The 13,821-nt window shown below is 49.2% G+C and overlaps 1 protein-coding gene across 11 annotated transcripts in view; it reads left to right on the forward strand.

The window, feature by feature from the left end:
- Nucleotides 1–13,821, forward strand: part of EPB41L1 (erythrocyte membrane protein band 4.1 like 1) — a 75,256-nt gene that overhangs the window by 57,159 nt on the left and 4,276 nt on the right. For 4 of the 11 annotated variants that reach the window (XM_090152321.1, XM_090152325.1, XM_090152324.1 and 1 more), the window contains 9 exons: nt 4,025–6,676; nt 7,218–7,325; nt 8,467–8,865; nt 10,224–10,331; nt 10,689–10,769; nt 10,987–11,049; nt 11,346–11,441; nt 12,603–12,683; nt 13,654–13,770. In XM_090152321.1, coding sequence (XP_090008447.1) covers nt 4,025–6,676; nt 7,218–7,325; nt 8,467–8,865; nt 10,224–10,331; nt 10,689–10,769; nt 10,987–11,049; nt 11,346–11,441; nt 12,603–12,683; nt 13,654–13,770 — 3,705 coding nt within the window. The remainder of the gene's footprint in view (nt 1–4,024; nt 6,677–7,217; nt 7,326–8,466; nt 8,866–10,223; nt 10,332–10,688; nt 10,770–10,986; nt 11,050–11,345; nt 11,442–12,602; nt 12,684–13,653; nt 13,771–13,821) is intronic. The other 7 variants (XM_090152329.1, XM_090152330.1, XM_031605610.2 and 4 more) reach the window with 5 other exon arrangements.

Below are 13,821 nucleotides of genomic sequence, written 5' to 3' on the forward strand. Positions count from 1 at the left end.
AATAAGATATGAGAGAGAGTTCCCAAGACCGAGTCAAACCTGAAAAAGCTTGGAACGGCTAGGAAAGCACCGTCCAGCACCCACTGCCAGGCAGTAAGAGACCGCCTCCCCGGAAGGGTCAGATCCCGTGACTTCTGCAATGTATAGGGATAGGTATGTAGAATTAGAGCATTAACACTTCCAGTACATGATGTTTTGATGTGGAATATTGAAAATCAAATAAGCAAAAACCAAAACCATGACATGGTCTCTATGAGGAATTCAGAGTCCCTTGAGGGTGACTGCATTAAAATCAGCACATCTGCAAATTTGGCATCATGCTCAACTCAAAAGTCCCTTGGTGTCCACAGAGTTGCTGAGATTGTGTTGTCTGTCACCCACTGCCTACACACGGCCACTTCTTCCCCCTCCACATTTTGCTTGTCCTGCTGGAGGAAGGGTGCTGGATTAGAAGGTGAATGGAGTCCCCTCAGCTTTGGAGACGGTGTGTCATGTTGATTTTTGTTCATTCATTCTTTCCTCCTTATTGTAAAGGAGTGTTCCTTTCTGGTGAGCCAGGACTCCCCGAGGAGCCATTTAAAAAAAAAAAAAAAAAGGCAAGTACATCAAACAGTGCCAAAGGAAAAAGCCACCTGTCTGCTCTGGGCTCCTCCAAGGTTGTGAGTTTTGCCTGCAGCCATCAGGTGTAGAAGGCTGTCTGCTTTGTCTTGTTTCATTTCTTTCCTATATCCCAGTTTGTCCTCTCTTGTAACGTGTAGGCCACTGTGAAAACATCCTTCCTAGTTGTTTCTGTTCTCTGGAGGGAGTGTGTTAGCGTAGATGAAGAAGATTTGAGAGTAAGTTATCCCTTGGGGATGTCAAGGTTGCTCTATGATCAGAGCATCATCACCTCTTACATTCAGCTTCTACCTTGGCACATTCTGACCTGCTAAGTTCTCTGTTCTCCTGGAGGATGTGCCCACGTATCCAGTTATTTGCCCTGAGCATGCCCAGGAGCCCTCAAGCTCTGGAGACCCTAGAGCTGCCCAGAGCTGTGGAACCAGGGCTGTGGCCGGAGATGGCTTTGAGCCATCTGAAGCAGAGAGTTCAAAGCATACCACAGAATAATCGCTGTTTCCCTGGAATGCACCGTACTCATCCCAACAAATTTGATAAGGGAGCTGGTTTGGAGATTAATCCAGAGATTTGCAGTTTTTCCTTACTGGTATGATGTACTGCTGTGGATCAACACAGTGTTTCAGGCTTCAGAAGACTTAAGGCTCTTTGATATCTACTTGTGTTAGAACCTTAACTCAGAGCAGGAGCCTGACCAAGCTCACCATCTTTGTCCAGAGAAGATCCCCTCTGAAGGACTGTGATTTTCAGCCAGAGAAAGGGAAGGAGAAGACTGAAGAGAGATGTACCTGTGCTCATACCTTATCCACTGGTGTCTTTGTTGCAAAAAAAAAGGGGTTGAGCAGTGAGGCTGCAGTACAGCAGCAGAAGAGAAGCTGCTGTACCCTCAGGGAAGTAAGCAGTCCTCTGGCTTGCTCACCCATGAGCATTCCTAGTGTTGAGAGAGTACCAGAAACTGACATGGACATCCTGGCAGGACAGAGGGCATTGAGGTAGTGGTAGTGTTGCTTCAGGGGTCAAACTCACCCGTGAAATATGCAGATACTCCTGGGAGTCACTGACCACCTGTGCTGCATCTTCTGTGGAATAAAAAGGAATGAAATCAGCATGAGAAGCCCACTGAGAGACACAGGTATAGAGGAGAGGACCTGGAGAGCAGACAGTGTTTTGGAAAAGAGGTTACGCTCAGGAGTGAGGCTTCTGCAAGTGTTACTGTGGGAAGCTGGCAGAAGATGGGTCCCCTGAGGGCTCAGCCTCCTTTGGTGCTTCTGCGCAGGGCTTCTGGCTATGGCAGGGAGGGGAATCCCACTCAGGGCATGCAGCCAACAAGGCCACCACAGGATCTCTGTGAGGGTGCCACCATGGTGGGTACATGTGGCCACAAATGAGACAGTGGCAGGCTGGGTGCTGTGTTTGCTTACAGTGCTGTGGGGCCTCCAGCTGAGGCACAGCTCCTGATGGTGCTCATGGCAGATTTTCATGGTTGCTGTGCAATAGCCACATGCTCTTATCAGAGCCCTGGAGAGAAAGGAGTCAGCATGAGGCCCACTGCTGGCTCAGATGGTGCTGGAGCCACAACCTAAAGATGCTGTGTGGCAGGAGCCACAGGCCTTTCTTTGGCACCAGTTTTAAACTGTGAGAGTTAGAGTTAGATAATATATTAGGAGGAAATTATTTACTGTGAGGGCAGTGAGGCATTGGAACAGGCTGCCCAGGGAGGTTGTGTATTACCCCATCACTGGCAATATTCAAAGCCAGTTTGGATGGGGCTTTGGGCAACCTGATCTAGTCAAAGCTGCTCCTACCCTTGGCAGCAGGGTTGGAACTAGGGGGTCCCTAATGTCCCTTCCAACTCAAATCACTTAATGATTCAGAGATTTTTTATTCTTCCCCTGTGGAAGCCTTTCCATCGTCAATTGTTTACTCCCTTCTTTCTCTCCTCTAATCTTGTCTTACCTTTTCTCTCTCTGCTCCCCTCTGCCCTCTGTTTCTCCTTGTTCATTATCAGTTATTAGGTTTCGACTTCAGGTGCAACGACTCCAAACATTCAACCTGACACCCCTGTATAGGGCACTAGCAGTCCAGCTCTCCTTGGCACAGATTAGTTTTCCTAGTTTGAGCAAGGAGAGCTGCTGCACACAGTGGTGCACTCCCCTGGGGCTGCAGTACACAGTGGTGATGCAGGAGGTCAGTCCCTCTCATCATACAGAAGCAGTGCTGGTTCTGTCCTGCAGGCCTGTGCTCAGGCATCCCATGTTGTGGACTGAGCCAGCCTAGGATAGCCACAGGAACCCTGTGTGAGCTCTGCGGTACTGTGCCCACAGCTCTGCCCTTCACGTGTGTGCCATGTACCCTAGAATGGCGGGGAGACTGCTAGGCTTCTTCATCAGTACAAATGCTCATTGCTGTTTTCCTCCTTCTCTGTCATTGTGGATTATTCTCAACCTTCTGTTCCAGAAGTAGCTGAATTTTAATAGTGCTTTGTCCTTGGAGCCTGTGATGTCTTTAGGTATCTTGCAGGTCCAACGCATGAATGTATCAAGTGTGTGTAGAAACAGAGATCTAACATCCTCCCTTTTACAGCAGCACAGGTGCATTTTGTTGTATCACATACTCACTGTGTCCTTGCTGCAGGATGCTCTATAGCTTTCACTTGGTCCTTGCTGCAGTCACTGCAGCTATCTCAGCTGCCAAGCCCATGGTCTTTTACATTTTATAGGTAGCCTCTTACAGGTTACTTTTCTGAACTGCCTGATCTCACCAGAAACCTATGCTAAATTATTGTTCTGTGAGTGCATCTGAGCAGCAGCATCTAGTAGGAAAGGGAAAGGGCCTTTCTGATTCGTAATGTGGTTTCTCTTCCTGCTCATGCTACTTCTTGCTCAGTCTGATGCAGTATTAGGGCATGTGGATGAAAGTAAAGCTAGTCAAATAAAGACTACTGCTTACAACAAAATCTCACACTTTGCTATCACAGAAACTGCTAGAGCCAATAGTAAAATGGGGAGTCAACGTTTCATTTAACTCACTGTGCTCTCTTGACTCATAGAGAGACACCTAACAGCTCTCAGTTTATTTCTCCCACTTCTTTATTTCCAAAAAAGTCACAGATTTTGCAGATATGTCAGTAGGTCATCGCCCAGAAGAGAACACGGTCCCAGGCCCTGTAGAGGATAGAGGGACACCATCATCTTCATGGCACCAGCCCCTTTTTTTTCAGCCCCTTTCTTTCATCAGCGAGTTGTCAGGCTCTTCATATAGAGACTGCCTCAACCCTTGCATGTATAATAATAGTAATTGATCAGCTTCACCTAAGGCAAGTCAGCTGTCTGTGACTCATGAAATCAATCACCAGCTGTTAGGTAAAGTATGTTTGATGCTAACTCTTCTTGCTCCAATTGTAATGCAGGGCTCGGAGCATTGGGTATTTATAGAGAGAGAAACCACTAGGCTGGAAGAGGTAGCTCTAAAGAAAGCTTTGAGAGTCAAGAAAGAAGAAGGACATGCGGGTACTTCAGAGGTGAAAATGAGCGTGAGCATGTCGAAAGTGGAGATGGCAGTAGGGAAAGCCAAGGAAGTGGCAGGCCAGGAAGAACCAGCAGATGCACATCTGGATGCCTGGAAGAGAGCAAAAATGATTGCCAGTCCTGAAGATTTTGAGTCTGTTTGGGAGGATGAGATCTGTGAGAAGGAAACCAGGGAGGAGCCCAGCACAGAGGCAAAGTGCTTGACATGTGAGATAGCAGAGGAGGAGTCCAAAGAGAGGGTTGAGGGGATAACCAGGAGTGAACTGGATCTGTCCAGGCCACATCAGGAGCCTGAAGAGAGACAAAGGGCTGAGGCTTTGGGGCTAGGCTCTCTCCATGGAGAAAGCAAGATGGTCTCTGAGGAGCATGTTTCTGCAGCCTTCAGGAAGCAGGATGCCAGAGCACCAACTGCAATCACAGAGGTCGTTAAAATTAAAGTGAAGTCTGGTGACGACAACACAGAGACTTCTGCTACACAGAGGATCATCTATTTAGGAGATCTGGAGGGAGAGGAGGACAATAAAATTCATCTGCTCACAGAGGCAGGAGGACATCTTGACTCAGCAGTGAGGCAAGAAACCATGGTGAATAGGCCAGGGGAAGGACCAAGGCCTGTGGCATGTCTGGGAGAAAGGTCCCAGTGCACTTCCTCAGTGTATACACAACAGGAAGCAGTGTCAGAAAAACCTTCTGTAGTGCCAGACCAGCCTGAGACAGGCTGTGATGAGACAAGCCCTGCAAGACAGCCAAGACAGCCTCCCTCAGAGCAGGAGGAAGGTTTTTCAGTGCAACAAGAGCAAGCATCAGTGAGTCTGACCAGCTGCAAAACACTGGAAGGAGATGAAGCCATGCTATGTTCCCAAGAGGTGGGGTCAGATGAGAAGGATCTGCAAAGGTCAGTAAGAGGATTGAAGCCATGCACTCTCAAGAAGGCTGAGGACACCAGACAAAGCCCAGGACAGAATCCAACTGCAGGAGAGCAGTGGGGCTTGGATGTCTCCACAGAAGAGTGGGGGCTCTCAGAAAGAAGCCTACCTGGTGGGGGGGAGGAGAAAAGCTCCACAATGGTTCTACAGATGGAAGAGATAGAGACAAAATTACCGCCATCAGCTATGCCTCAGCAGAGCTCCCCTCGTGCCGCTGTGGGGATGGAGGAGGATGGACCCAGCATTCCCACCCCTGGCACTCCTCCTCAGCAAATGAGCCCTGCAGAGCCAGCCCAGGAAATGGAACCCAAGGGCAAAGACCTGTCCCAGAGTACCAGCCTTGTAAGGGGTGTGGGCACACCTGAGGATATGAACCCCTTAACTGAGGTGGCGTGCAAGGAGGCAAGCCCTGCAGTAGGTAAAGAAGCATTTGAGGACATGAGCCCTGTAACAGAGGTGGAAATACCCAGGGATGTGAGTCCTGAATCTGTAGAAAAAAACCAAGACGTACACTTTGCTGCAAGGAAAACATACCAAAATGCAAATCCTATTGCAAGAGGACCACACCAAAGCAAAGGCAGTGCAGTGGAGACAATCCTGCTCAGAGATCCCACCACAGGGGAAGTGGTCCAGAATTCAGATCATACTGCAGCAAAGGGAACCCTGAGAGCTACAGAAGAGGCACTCCAGGAGGAACAGCTTGTGATAAAAGGGCTCTCCCAGAACATAGGGCCCACATTGGGAAAGCTGATGGGAGGTGAAGGCATGGAACAGCTGCCTCCCAAGGCAGAAGATCAAGAACAAAAGGCTGAGACCATAATAGAACACCTGCCCCAAAAAGGTCCTAAGTCTGGAGGGCTACTCTCTGCAGATACTAAAGCACAAGGGCCAGCCTGTGACTTGGAGTTTAATGCAGGACAAGCTCTGCAAGGCAGGAGCTCTATGGCAGGAGAAACTGCTAGAGACCTTGCTATGGAGCAGCCACTGCAGTTTCCAGGAGATGCCGATGTCTTGCATTCCCACTCCCCTATAACAGGTTTGTGTCAAGGCAACAAGTTGTACCAGCTCTCAACCTTTACATATGAAGGTGGGGAAGAGGTGCAAGTGAGCCGTGGAATACAGAAGAGAGAGTCTGGACCATTGATGCATATTGCTGCAACCGAAGCTGTGTGCCAGGAGCACAGAGGTGTCACTGAAGCCCCACTCCTGGGTAGCTGGCAGGACAGTGAGAGCTACAAGAAAACCTCAGTGGCATCTAAGATTAAGATGTTTGAGCAAAGTGAAGCTGAACAAAGGACAGCCCAGGAAGGACAAGAGCATGCATCTGAAATTGAGACACCAGCAAAAACAAAGGGAAAGACGAATCTGTCACAGGACACAATTTTGGACACAGTCCCCATCTCACCTCCAGCAATGGCAGGTGCTCCAGTAGCATCCATGCCCAGTGTGGACTCCTTTGCCTTCAGGCAAGGAGCTGGTCCAGGAGACTCCTCCCAGCTCCTGTCTCTGAGGGAATATGTTTCTGTTGATCTGGAGCGTGAAGGAGAAGACAGTGCTGACCTGGCTTCCTCTGACTCCGGCTGTGAACTCACACTGGCAGAAGCCGTGGTAACTCTTCCAATGAACTGTCCGGATGGAAAGTTCATGCGCATGTTGTGTGGCTCTTTATTTACCATGTTCAGTGGCACCTCACACATTCATTGACTGAGAACAGTTGCTTTGCATCCCCTGTCCTTTTATGTATATGTGTATGTGGTCAGGCTTATTTGCTGAATGCAGACATGCTGGGCAGTTGGTTCATTGGCTTTTGTTTTGTGACACCTCCCCTCTGCCCAACATTTTGGCTACTTCAAGAATGCCACCCAAGCTTCATGTCCAGGAACAAGAAAGGGAGATGGGGGGTGGCTTAAGGAGCTGTGAGTCCATCACAGATGCGCACACACCGAGCAGCAGTGCCCACGCTTCCAGCTTCACCCTTGCATTTCTTACGTTGGTATCCCTTCTTGCTTAGCTCGCCAGCCTTACCCATCCTACCCTGTCTTTGGCAAGCTGGTGGCTGGATGATGAAATAGCTTACTTTGCTCTTGTAAGCACTAGATCAGATTCTTTAGAGTTAATTTCTTAAAACTAACCGTTTTCTCCAATCCAGAGCAAATCTCAGGAACCAAGTGGGGAAGAAAAGGATTTATCTGACCCGCCATTAAAACCCAACCTGAAAGAAGAGAATTTAAAGACTGCTGTTCCAGTGGTCTTAAAGGTCTCAGTGCCGTTCTACTAACTGCTTCTTGCCATAGCGTGATAGCTCACCTTAAGCAGCTGAGGACTATATGCTTCCAGCTCCTCTCCCCATTGTAGAGCTGTTATGAATGTATTTGTACACGCACACACAAATGTATGCAGGCGTGTTCCTCTTGAGTTTGTTTGTCACCCTGTTTCTCATACCTCTCAACCTCCCAGCACTGCAAACAAAAGGTGCCTGTGCTGTCAGAGTCTGGTATGTTGCAGGGGATGGCTCTAGCTGCAAATGTTTGGACCACAGTCTGGGAGATGGGCTTCCTGTTGCATCAGCCAGCTTAGAGCTAATCCTAAAGCTAATGAGGAGCTGATCTCCTAAAGAGAATCAAAAGCAAGTAAATGCATGGGTCTCGATTTCCTATCACATCATAGCAAAATGGTGAAGGGAATGCAGCCTCTGATGGCAGAGTTGAGAGATATGTCCATGTCTGGGGAGGAGCTAGTGGAGAGATGTCTTCCCTTGGCTCTGATCGTGCTGTCAATTACACTGACTGAACACACAGTCTGCATCCGTAGGAGCCAGCCCTGGTTGCACGAGTCCTTGGGAGGGCACTGGGAAGTGGGGAGGGTGTGATGTGCCTGGCTCTCCTTGGGGCACTGCCCTGCCAGCTGCACGTGGATGCTCCACTTGGGCTGAGCTCAGTGCAATTGGCACACTCCTTTGCTTCTCCGCCAACCTACCTGGCTGATGGGACACTTTTCTCATGCTCAGTTTTTCTTACATATGATAGTATTGGCGTCTGAGCTGTTTCTGAATGTCTCTTAACAGAACTGTTGTTTTGCATACATCTGCTTTCACCAGGTGCAGTGATGTGCCTCTGAGCTGGCCAAGCTTTTCTGTGTGACTGACCCCTTTTTTCAGTGATTAATTACCAGTAGGCTTTTGGCAAAATCGGTTTGAATAATCCTTCTCCCCACACCCCTGCAAAGTTGCTGTTGTCAGAAAGGTTTTGGTTTCTGTGCTTGAGTTGTGTTTGACTTTATCCTGTGATGTTTGCTGCTGCCTTTTCTCTTCTTCCTCCCCTCTCCTCCATTCGCACAGCCAGTGCTGCCGTGCCATGCAGTGCTCACTGTCTCTGTCTCCGCCATTGTGTTTCATTCAGAGAGCAGGCTTAAGGGAGGGCACCGAGGAGAAAGCTAAGCTGCCTCGGCACAGGGCTCCTGAGAGCGACACTGGCGATGAGGAGCAGGACCAGGAGAAGGACTCAGTGTTTCTGAAGGACAACCACCTGGCCATCGAGCGCAAGTGCTCCAGCATCACGGTCAGTTCGACCTCCAGCTTGGAAGCAGAGGTGGACTTCACAGTGATCGGTGACTTCCATGGAACAGCCTTTGAGGACATCTCCCGGAGCCTGCCCGAGCTAGACAAGGACAAGAGTGAGATGGAAGATGAAGGCCTGGTTTCCTTCCAGCATACTGACAAAGTAGTTCCTGGATTGGAAGAGGATGGCAAAGTCAGGGAGAAGGTCACCCAGCCCAGCTCAGACATCTCTCAGCTAGAGGTACTCAGGAAAGCCGTTCCTCCAACGTTGTCTTGGTGCTACCATCTCTCCATGTTCTCTGTCCTGGTGCCTGGCATTGCCTCATTAGTGTGCAGTCCCACATCAGTTTGGAAGAGCATGCTAGCTTTCATACATCCCTGTGTTTCTGTCATGCACGCTGTTGTCTGTCTTACGTGGTTCATTCAGTTTGGGCAGGTGCATGGCACTGTCTTGTGTTTTGTGAATCTGACAACCAGGAAAGTCATCTTCATCTCTTCATGTGCTGTGTCTGGCTGCCTATCCTGCCCCTCGCGTCACTGCGGCAAATCAGAAGCTGGAAGGTTGTGTTCTGTGTAATGGCCCAGTCCCTGTGTTTTGCATGAAATTTGAGCGTGAAGAGAAATGTGCTAACTAACCTGTTTGGTAGTGCCTGGTTGGGAGAGATTGACAAAGTAGCCTGTTGGAGCAGCCCCAAATGTCGTGGAGTGTTTATCAGGAGGGCTGAGGAAACTGCATGTGGCACAGAAGAAAACTGCAAGCAGAAGTGGAGCGTGTGCCTGTGAGAGAGGACAGTAGGGCCAACCCAACCACAGGCAAAATTATCATGGCCTCTGTGCAGGCACAGGGTTTCCTGTATGCTTGGCTCAGTCAGCACTGGCTGCAGCTCCCAGCCCTGACCAGGTGGGTGCTCCTGGAGCCACCTGCAGCACAAGTCCTGTCCTGGATCCAGGAGAAAGCTACAGAAGAAAGTGAGTTTTCTCTGAGCCAGGCCTTTTGTGGGGCACTGTGCAGCGGGCTGCTGGGCCATAGGCTTGGCTTATAGTCTCTGTGGTGCTGTGTGACGATTGCTGGGCAGGGACCATGGCTGACTCAGAAATGCTGTGGACTTGCTGGAAATTTGTCTCCATTCCCCAAGTTAGCCTCCATTTGACAGGCAGGTGTCACCACAGATGTTGGGGACTGATGCAGTACACAGAAATACCTTGGGTCATAAGAGAAATAGATTTGTTGGGTATCTGAAAACCAGTTTATCCTGACCAGTGGTATCTGTGAATCTATCAAAAAAAGATTCCGTAAATGCCTGGGGATGAAGTATTGGTTCTAATTTAGAATATGTCAGTTATACGGGGTGCTTTGTGTGGTAGCCATTAGCCTAGGATAGTGGCCTGGGATCTGCTCGTTGTCCAGGTGAGGCTCAGTGTGACACTTGCAGGATATCACACACAGGTGGCACCTGCAGAAGATTCCAGGGGAACTGCTCATGCAGGCTGGTTCAGGAGGAGCACTGAAATGTCCCCCATGTAGGGCTGTATCTCATCGCACCCTGGGAAGCAGGGTGGTTTGGAGCAGTGACTGACTTGCTGTGTTTTTTTCTGCAGTCACCAGCCCCAAAAACGGATGCTTTAACAGTCAGCCTGGGGCCAGGTACAAAGAAGACCGAAGATGCCTCCGCTGCCCACCAGATCAGCACCCCAGAAGCAGCTCAGGTGATGCAGCTGAGTTAATCCTCTCGTGGCCCTTCTCCCAGTGGCTCTGCAGAGCCTCAGTTCAGCAAAATCTGTCTGTATGCAGCATTGCAGTGGCTGAGAGAGGCCACTGGGGTTCTATACTTGCACTTGTCTTGCCAGAGTCCCCAAAGCATCGAACTAAATCTTGTCCAAACATATCCTGCGTTTACTTTTTCATGCAGGCACCACTGACCCCAGCACGTGGGGATGTCTCCAGAGGGCGATGGGCCCATGTGTGTCGCCTCTCTGGCAGCAAGGATGTAAAGCACCATGCCTGCAGATGTCACCCCTTCACAGGCACTTCCAAACTCACTGGGTTTCCTTTGCCTTTGGCAGGTGGAAGGAGGCATGCCTGGCAGCGGAGATGCATCAGCCTCTGTTAGTGCTGTCACCACAGAGACCACGCCAACAACCTCAGTAAGTGGGGCTGGCCCCTCGGAGTCCCAGGGCTGCTGCCATCCCACATGGGCCTCCTACTTTGAGGAGAAAGACCAGAGTAGATCTGCTGCTAGGGTGGGGAGGGGACGTGAAGGCTCCAGGGTGACCTGCTCTGCTCCAGAGCTGCCCTTTGGAGCAAGCTGTGCTCACCTGTGTGTTGTGTTCAAGCTCACATGCCTGTGTGTTCTGATTTCAGGATAACACCACCAAGCCTGGGAAAGGGGCTGGCCCTACATCAGAGCTTTGCTCTGTGTCACCGGTGAGTGAGCAGTAGAGGGAGTCAACCCTGGGCCGGGGCTGGCAGTCAGGGCTGGGCAAGGTGGTCAGATCATCTCCCCACTGCAGAGAGAGCTTTTCTGTATGTCTGGGCTTGAGGTAGCTATCTCCAGCCCTGACATAGCACATATCCAGTTGAAAGCACAGTGCAGCATCTTTTTTCTTGCTGTGCTCTCTATTTTGCAACATGCTAACATGCTCACCTTTGTAGCTCTGTGCCAGTGGAGAGGTACTGGCAATCTAGGTCCTGGGGACCAGCTGTTTCTCTCTGTCATGCAGATCAGCAGCAGCTCTGCTGGGAAGGAAGTGCTCACCAGCATATTCAGTGCCACTGCAGAAACCCTCTCCACTTCTACCACTACCCACGTTACCAAGGTAAGAGCATCTTCAAACATGGCAGCTAGGGAGCGTCTGATGAAAGCCACTGGAATTTGAGGAAAGTGGATTCATGCTGTGCCTAGTACAGAAGAAGATGCCTTTCTCTTCCTTACAAGCTGAAAAAGTGTGTGCTGGCCTGTGGGGGGTCATCAGCTGGCATAGTGCCCCAGCCCTGTTCAGCCCAGCTGTGCTACCCATCCCATTCAGCCAGATGCAACTGCAGGAGACTTCAGACAAGGATGGCCTGTGTTTGACAGGTGTCAAGTGCTCATCACCTTGCATACCATCCACATGGACTATGCCCAAGTGCCATGCCCACCTCTGTGCCTTGGTATATTGGGAAGGAAGGGAGTCATTGGATTGAGAAGGAACTTGATGTTGCTGAAGCTCTGTGCTCTGAAGGCAGCAGCAGGGATGGAAGTGACTCTGCAGTAGACTGCCACCAGTACAAGTGCAACTCCCTTGTCCATGTGACTGGTGTGTGTGAACCCAGACATACCTAGAGCCAGAGCCCAGATGCCCCCAGCTCAGAAATCCCACAGCACAGCTGCCAGGTAACTCACATCAGTGCCAGAGCACCTCACCTTATCTCAACTATTAGAGCTGGAGCAGCTTAAGTAGGGGAGATAGATGACAGAAAATTAAGGAGGCGTAGTTGCATCAGTGGATCTCACCTATGGCCACTTCATTCCCAAATAAAGTACACATAAATGAAATAATCCAAGTGAGAGATCTGAGCAAGCAATAGAGGTGCTCAGTACCTGCTGCTGGCCCTTTTCCTTATACATCTCACATTCGTACTCCTGCCCACTTCTGCCCTACCTGTGTTATGCTAGCTCTAACCATGCACTACATCAGGCTTAGTGGGACATACAGGAAATAACTCAAGGAGTTCCTAAGATTATGTTGGCATTGTCTCCTCTCTGGTGGGCAGCTATGTCTTCCAGAAACAACTTGCTGGGTGCCATGTCTCCTCTCCCTCACATGCAGGCAGAGGCAGCACTCATGGCTTATGAATTTTATTATCCATCCTGTGACCACGTGCTGCAGGCAAGGCCTTGAATTAGACTTTTTGCCCAGAAGCCTGTAGCCTGCAAGGTGTGGGGATGAGGCAGGCCCAGAGGGGTGCAAATGAGTGCTTTTCTTCTTGTTGCACAGACTGTGAAAGGAGGATTTTCAGAGACCAGGATAGAGAAGCGCATAATTATCACAGGAGATGAAGATGTGGACCAGGACCAGGTAGGAGCAGTTGTCTGTGTCCCCAAGGCATGCAGTGGTGCCCACAGAAAACCCCAGTTCCATCTCAGAATGAGTGATGTCAGTCAGCATGCACTTTAACACAGGCCTGTTAAAGAGCAGGAATGTTTGGCTTTTATCAACCAAGAGCTCCCAGCCCAGCCCCCATCAGTACCTGCTGCAGAAATGAAGCAGCAGTAAAGATTACATTTCAGCACAGAACTCAGCTATGAGCTCACCTTTTAATTTCCTTAAAATACATTTCCAGTTGCCTTCTCCCCATTGAAATATTGTGAAGTGACCTAGGTTCTCCCTTTCTTTCCTGCACAGTCTCACTCAGAGTTGATGCACTCCAGGAAACCTTGTTTTGCATCTACCTCCTTGACAGAGGAACAAAAAGCGACAGACTTCTGTAATGAAATATCAGATATTGATACAAATCTCTCAGGTTGCAGGGTCATTTTCCTGGGACCTAATCCTTCAGAATTTGTTGCTTGAAAAATGAAATTGAAGGTCTAAAGTATTTTAAAATGATCTTGAGCAAGCTCTAAAGTAATTCTTAGATTTTTTTAGAACTATAGTAATAAATTTAATAAAACTATCTTAGGGGTTTGTTTAATTTTATTTATTTATTTATTTATTTATTTATTTATGGTAGAGTTTTTCTGCAGAGAATAGGTGCTGTTCCTTTGCTTGGGTTTCAGTAGGGAGTCCAGGACATTGCACATCTCTACAGAAAGACAGCAAATAAAGGGGGAGCACATGGCCTTCCACTGCTGTATGAACTTGTTGTCAGTAGTGAGTGCGAGCCTTTTCTGCCAGGCCATTATGTGTAGGTTGCACTTTGAATCTCTGTATCTGTGTCTGCCTAGAATCCCATTCAACTCTAACTTTCTATCCACTGGCTGAGAGCAGTATTCATACCAGACTTCAGGAAAGTGGCAATGAATGCTTTCATCGTTCTGGTTTCTAGGCACTGGCTTTAGCAATCAAAGAGGCAAAACTACAGCATCCTGACATGCTGGTAACCAAAGCTGTGGTATACAGAGAAACAGAACCTTTTCCAGAGGAAAGGGACAAGAAACCTCAGGTAGGTGAAGAAGTTACAGGTACAATTTATATTTGCTGTGTGAGAGATGTA

This window comes from Phasianus colchicus, chromosome 17 (assembly GCF_987193195.1).
Source record: "Phasianus colchicus chromosome 17, bPhaCol1.hap1.1, whole genome shotgun sequence".
NCBI lineage: Eukaryota > Metazoa > Chordata > Aves > Galliformes > Phasianidae > Phasianus > Phasianus colchicus.